At 25.0% G+C, this 7,480-nt stretch overlaps 1 protein-coding gene across 17 annotated transcripts in view; it reads left to right on the top strand.

Annotated features, from left to right (window-relative positions):
* LOC117168765 (troponin I) overlaps positions 1-7,480 on the top strand; it is an 85,347-nt gene that overhangs the window by 49,706 nt on the left and 28,161 nt on the right. For 12 of the 17 annotated variants that reach the window (XM_033354529.1, XM_033354530.1, XM_033354536.1 and 9 more), the window contains one exon: positions 6,517-6,534. The exons of the other annotated variants lie outside the window; for them this stretch is intronic. In XM_033354529.1, coding sequence (XP_033210420.1) covers positions 6,517-6,534 — 18 coding nt within the window. The remainder of the gene's footprint in view (positions 1-6,516; positions 6,535-7,480) is intronic. 17 annotated transcript variants of the gene reach the window in all.

Here is a 7,480-nt window from a genome sequence, read left to right as displayed (position 1 = left end):
AATATCAATTAATAAATACTTTCGGCAGTCTCATTTATCTGCAGTAATTTGAAATTTCGGAATATCACATTTTTCGGAAATGTTCCATTTTGTTAATTATTTCATTTAGTTAACAAAATTCGGGATTTTTCTTTTTTGGAAAAATAAATTTATCTTGATACGTCTTATACTAGCTACTTAATATTTTCATATTACTAGGAATTTTTATTAGACCTAAAAAGTTTTTTAAATTTAAAAATTTCAAAAATTAAGAAATGTAGTTCAAAATCTCTGAATTTAAGAAATTATCAAAATTTTGTATAAATGAAAATTTTTGATTTTAGGAATTCTCAAAAATTTTAGAAATTATAGAAACTAAAAATTGTCATAATGTATGTTCTTTCCAAAATTTCTGAATTTTTATTACAAATTTGTAATATTTATGAAATTTGTGGAATTGCTCAAATTTGTAGAACCAATTATCAATAAATTAGCGATCATTTATCAAAATTTCTAAATGACTGTAAAATTAAATTTTTTTTTTTAGAAATTACAAGGATTTCTAAGCTTTTCACAATTATAAGACTTTGTAGATTCCCAAAACTTTTAAGATATCAAATTGAAGAATTTTTCAACATTTCTAAAATTCATGAAATTATCAAAATTTCTTAATATTTTAACATTTCTTATTTTACAAATTCTGAAAAATTCTAAAATATTCACAGTGTATAAAATGTGCACAGCTTCTCACATTTGTGAAATTTATCAAAAAAATTAATGTACGAAACTTTTGAAAAAAATCAATTTTTTAAATTTTGTTCAGAATTTACAACATTTTCTAAATTTTTAAAACCTTCCAAATCTATAATTTTAGAAATTTTCCACATTTCTATAAGTTCTAAAAATTTTTGAATCACAAAATTTTCTAAGATTGGGTGAATTAAATTTGAGAAATTAACCACATTTCCGAATTTTTCAAAATTTTGAATATACAAAATTTTAGAAATTTTAAATATTCTTAAAATTTCAGAAATTATCGAACTTTCTAAATTTGGTAAATTTCTGATTTTATAAATTCCAAAATTTTCAGTTTATAACACTTCTAGTGCATATAATTTTAATAATTTATAAAATTTCTACAATGGTCAAAAAGTTTTCGAGTTCAAAAGTGTTCAATTTCATACATTATGAAATTTGAAGAAATTAATAAAATTTTCAACATTTTTGTAATTTTCGAAATCTCTAATTCTAGAAATGTTAGATATTTCTAACATTTTCAGAAATTATCAACATTTCTATAATATTGATAATCTAAAATCTAGAAATCATCAAAATTTATAAATATTTTACATTTAGAAATTTCAAACGTTTTAAAATCTCTAATTTTAGAAACTATCAATATTTCTAAAAATTGTAATATTTCTAAAATTTTGGAAAATGAACAGAAAGCGTGATTGTTCCAATCGAATCTGACAACCTGCATTTTTTTATTTAAAACTTGTCAAATCTGCTAAAAAGGGGACTTTTACGTCGAATAGATTTTTTGAGCACGCTTTGAAAAAGTTTCACTTTTGATTCTTGGTACATAATAAATTATTAATTAAACTTAATTAACGCTAATAGGGAGGCGTCAAACTCAGTTGGATGAATCTCGTTTTTTCTAGTCAGGTGGATTTTCCTGAAAAAAAATTCTGTCTTTCCAAAAAATATTGTATTTGATGAGATTAAATAAAATGAAGGTGATATCGATATCTTCGCACAAATTAAGATCACTTTATCTCTCTCACTTGACTCTTATCTTTCTTTTTCTTTTTTCTTTTTCTTGTTTCGCCTTGATCTGTCTTATCTCTACTATAATACTAGTCGCAAGCTAATCCAATTTTCACGGCCCTCTTAATAAAGTTGAAGGGCCGGTGCCTTTGATGCATTTTTCGCGAGCAGTCGAACGGAAATAAAATTTCACTGCGAGCACACTGCGAGTAGTACGTAGCCTGTAAAATATTTGGAAAGCAATTTATCGGGCGAGTAAGTGGCGCAAGAAGGTGAGAATGGCTTACAACGTATTATCGAATTACTCCTCACTCCGTTTATAGTACTATATACATAATCATAATCGCCGAAGCGCTTTGCTCACAAGATTTTTATTCTTTTTACCTCTTTCTTCTCTATTTTTTCCAGTGATGGGAAAGTTACTCTTTTAAATTTACCACTAGTAATCGTAATCGTCAAATCGTGAAAAATGTAACTGGTTATTTTTCTTGCTACCATTTCAAAATTTTATATTTTCAGTTACTTGTGCGAAAAAGGTGACTTTCATCACTTTTTTTTACTAACTTTTGTATTTTATGGAAGGGACGCGTTGCGCGAGTACTCAATCGAGAATATTGCGCAATATTATGCATTCCAATAGGAGAGCGTGCAGGCGGCCCTGACTTTCTATATTTTAAAAGTACCGATTTAGTAACAAGAGCTGTGTTAGGCTACCCCCAAAACTGTTATTAATTGAGACTTGGAGTTTATTTGTTGGGAGTTTTGGAACACTTAAATTTTAGATTAAGTTAGCTGTTGTGCCAAAAAACGGATCTTTCAATGAAACAATTTTTCAAGCATTTTTAAAATCAAAATAATGTTACTGATTATGTCATTTCAACAAAAAATCATTATTTTTAATGGAAAAACTATTAATATTACAAAAATATATAATTCTCACAATGTTTTTCATTTGTTTTGTTAACTATCGATTCTTAACTATTTTTGAAATATTGCTGAATTTCAAGAATTGAAGTTGAAAGTTACAGAAATGTTGAAAATTTTATAAATTTCTTAGAATTTTCTAATGTAAGAAATTCAACACTTTTGAACTCAAAAACTTTTTTACCATTTTAGAAATTTCAGAAATTTTATAAAATTTTTAAATCATATATACACTAAAAATTTTGTAATTTTTGAGGATTCAAAATTTCAAAAATTTTATATTTTCAAAAGTTTGTAAGTTGTGAGAAATTTAGATATTGGGGTTAATTCCTCAAATTTGATTTACCCAATGTGAAAAATTTTTTTAGTTCTAAAAGTTTTAGAACTTATAAAAATTCTAAAATTTTCTAAAATTAGAGATTTGGAAAGTTTCAAAAGTGTAGAAAATGTTGTTAATTGTAAACAAAACTTTGAAAATTGAATTTCTTTTTTAATTTTCGTACATTAAATTTGTTTAATAAATTTTCCAAATGTGAGAAATTGTGAACATTTCGTATGCTGGGAATATTTGAGAATTTTTAGGAATTTCTAAAATAAGAAATGTTAAAAAACATTAACATTTTTAGGATTTTTTAAATTTTAGAAATACTTATTTAAAGAATTTTAATAATTTTTGTTGGGCAAAATATTCTCCACAACTCTGCTATTTCCAATTTCTAATTCAAATTTCTTTTGGGTGAAATAATTAATATTATTCTTTGTGGAATAAATTTGTCAAATGAATACAAAAATTTTAAAAATATTGACTTATTTTAAAAACTGGAAATATAAAATGTGTATGGAATAGCATGTATTTCATAAAATATGACGGAAAATATTATTTAATTTCTTAAAATCATGAAAAAATTGTTTCCATATATCTGATTTTTGGCCCAACTACTACTTCAAATTAAATTATAAGCACTTTTTCTTAATGAGACAGAATCTAGAAAATTTAAACAAAAATTTTTTAATTTCACAGGATTCGACTGAATCTTAGGAAATATTCAAGCGACTTTAAATGATATTTGGAAGTTTCAGAAGTTTTAAAGAAATCTTAAAATATTTTATAAAATTAAAAAAAACTTTTGAAGCTTAGAAATATTTGTGATCTCTTCAAGGCTTCTACAATTCCTAAATATTATTTAAACTAGAATGGTTCACAAAATTTGGAAAAATTTTTGAAATTAAAAAATATTTCTTAAAATCTTCCTGATATTTTTTCAATATTTGAATCAATCTTTTGCAATTTTTCTGAAATCTTCTTCTACTTTCTGAAAAAGGGGGGGAAATATTCCTTTAAAACCAATGAACATTCTTAAAAATCTAGTAAATATTTTTAAAAAATCTTTAAAAATCTAAATTTTGTTTAAAAGTTTTTGAAATCTTTACAAGATTTAAATTATTTTTCTTATCTTTCGAAATCACCTTAAACTTCGAAAAAGCTTTTAAGATTTAAATTTTTTCCCAATCTTTTAAAGATTTAAAACATTTTTAGCATTTTCAAAATTTCTAAATAATTTAAGAAATGATTCATAGAATCCTTAATAGAACATTTCAAGCTTTATTTATAAATCATCAAAAACCTACAGATTGTTTTGAACGGTTTGCAAAAGTTTTTAACATGTTTTAATATAATTCGGTTATCCTCATAAATGTTTTAAATCCTAAAAAAATTGCTTGAAATTGTACCAGCTTCCTTTTCAAGAATATTGCAAATCTTTTGAAATATTTCAAAATGTTTTAAAATATTTTAAAATAATCTCTTAAAACTAATTTGTTAAATCGTATAAAATAGAAACGACATTCAATCACAAAATAATAAAAAAAAGTTAACAATAACCATTGTTATAAACAGCTTTTGTGGCTAAATACATTAAAATATGAGGTTTTTTCAGAATTATATTTCCCTTGATTTTCTAATTTTCTGCATATTTTGCTAAAAATAATATTTTTTATATATTATTACTTAAAATATAATAATCTAAATTTTTATGAATAATTAGTATAAATAAACGCAAAGAATTTATATTCTGACATAAAAAAAATCTTTCTTTCCATTTAATTAAATTCAAACTAAATCGACAATCAATTTCAGACATAAATATTAATAAAAATTGACTGATGAATATACCTGTGAAAAATATTTTTATTCAATCATAACAAACTCAATCTCAAGCCATTTTTAATAATAAGTCATTTTTTTCTGCTTCCGTAGTCCAAAATTCCAAATTTGTTTATAATTATTATTACCAAACGTTCAAATTGCTACATTTCATGAAATATTATCAAACATTTAGTATTTTTAGGAATATCTGTAGCAATTCAGACCATTAATGTAAACTAAAAGTCCTATTTTATTAATAAGAAGTTTAGGCAAATGAAAATTCTTTCTATCAATAATAATATTGCTATCAAAGTTTCATCAAATTTATTTATCAAAATTTAATGAGTCAATACAAAATTCATTATTATCATGTGAGTTCACATGAATTAATTTAGGACCAGGTTAAGCCTAGCCAAGCAGTTATTTTAGCACAAAAAGTTTTTAAATCAAAAGTAACTTTTTTCATGTAGTGAGCAAAAAATTTAAATGGATAAATAAGAAAAATAAATTTTTCTGAGCTAAATACTCTTTAGAATTTAATGCACAGTGCATAGTGGTTTTCTGAAGAATTTTCTAAGTTTTGGAAAAGCGTTCAGCATTGAGACTTTTTCATTCGATAGAAAGTAAAAAATTCTTTGAAAAGCAATATAAAAAATAAAAAATAAAATATAGTTGTCGTAGAAAAATATTCGTAAAATACATTTCAAAAGTAACGATTGGCATAGCTTCCAAAGTAACTTCATTAAAGAAACAGTAACCAGTTACATTAAATAATAAAAAGAAACTAGTTATTTCCCATCACTCCTTTTTTCACTCTCTTTCTCTTTATCTCTCAAACTATTCGCACAAATCAAGCAAACAAAATTAATAAAATGCTCCTCTTTTAAACAGGCCATTTATTTGGAAGAAAAAAAAGACACATCTAATCATGCCAAAGGCTCTTTTCAGTTGACACTCTTTCTGCCAAGCTTCAAGGCTGTAACTGTGCAGGAATGCTGTCTCGTCCAAAAGCTTTTTTTGACTCTCACGTGTCAATAATAAAACAACTTTCATTTTTAAATAATAAAAAAAAATCTTCTTAATTATAAATTTCGGGAAATTTCAGGGGGTTTCCTAGACCACGGAACCTACATTACCGACTTCGAGAACACTCTGCAACTGAAGTGGTTCTTGTCTGTGCTAAGTTTCTAGAATGTTCTCAAATGGTCTAACTCACGTCAAACAAATTTGAATTTAAGGTTATTAATTATCTCAATTAGGAATGTAGCTAAAGTTTCTTGATCTAGAAACACTCTTGGCTATCTGCAAAAATGGATAGTTTTCTGAAAAGAAGATCGTTTGTAGAATCTAAGATAGAAACATCAATTATGTAGCAGCTGTTAAAAAAATGAATCGTTTGTCATTTTTATCGACACGTGAGAATGTCACACCATTTATTGATCGATGTTTTGTCATTGCTAGCTGAAAGCATGCGCGAAAACTCTAGTAAAATGTATGCAAATGTCAAAAGTTCGTGTTAGGGGATGCAAACTCTTTTTGGATTGGGACGAGATTATTCAAATTTACTGGAGATTTCGATGAATGTTGAGGTCATAAATCCTCGAGATATTTGTTTAGTAATAAAATAATTTTCGCTTTATTTTCTGTCGTCGTCTGATACTTTGACTAATAATTGTGCTCTTGCGTTATGTTTGCAGAACGCATCAAAAGATAAGGTAAAAATTTTAGCAAACTTGAGTAGGTAAAAGCCATTTTCTATTGAAGGGGCATCCAGTAATTACTTAACGTACTTTTCTGAAATTTTAACCACTCAAGAAAACCTTGTAAAATGCTAAAATTCATTTTAAATATGAAACAATTGGTTTTTCGAAACAGCATCCTTAAAAAAATCTGATTCCTAATGCAATTTATTGTTTTATAAAATTACACAAATTTCAAAATATAAATATTATTTTGATGAAAGGAAATTTCTTTTATTTATATCATATTTTCTCATAATTTTACTTTTCTATTACTTCACATTTGAATATTTGTTTTACTCTTATTGTATTATTTTCAAGTCAAGGTTGAGATAGAAATAACGATTTTACTATATGAAAAAAAAATGGTTGAAAATGAATATTTTGGCTCGATTTAAATAATGTTATTAGTCAATTGCAATAAAATAAAATTGACAATAAATGATCGCAACAGGGAACGAAACCGGTATTTCCAGTTACAAACTTCAACTTATTACTTTAAAATATTACAACCTTGATAGTTTCAAAAAATAAAATATTTGTTTAGTGAAAAATTCACTCTTTTTGGGTAAAACTTTAATTATTTTCTTAAAAATTAAATAATTTTCTTGAAAAGTAATACGTTTTTGTTGCTAGTTCACGTATTATGTAGAAAATTAGACTTTTTGGCTTAAAAATTCCACAATACTTTGACTTTTTTTTCTTTTTTGACTAAAAAATCTGTCTTGGGTGAAACTTTAACTGTTTTATCAGAAATTCGACATTTTTACTTAAATTAATCAGTTTTTGTCCTAAATACCAACTTTTTTTTTAAATATCAACTACTGAATTTTTTTCAAGCATTACATTTTGTTGTTGGAAACTCATCTCTTCTTCTTCTTGGTTGAATCCAATTGTTTAGAATTTTAAATTAAATCTATTT

This window comes from Belonocnema kinseyi, chromosome 3 (genome assembly GCF_010883055.1).
Source record: "Belonocnema kinseyi isolate 2016_QV_RU_SX_M_011 chromosome 3, B_treatae_v1, whole genome shotgun sequence".
Lineage (NCBI taxonomy): Eukaryota > Metazoa > Arthropoda > Insecta > Hymenoptera > Cynipidae > Belonocnema > Belonocnema kinseyi.
The sequence above is the reverse complement of the archived record's forward strand: the minus strand, read 5'-3'. Positions and strand labels throughout refer to the sequence as shown.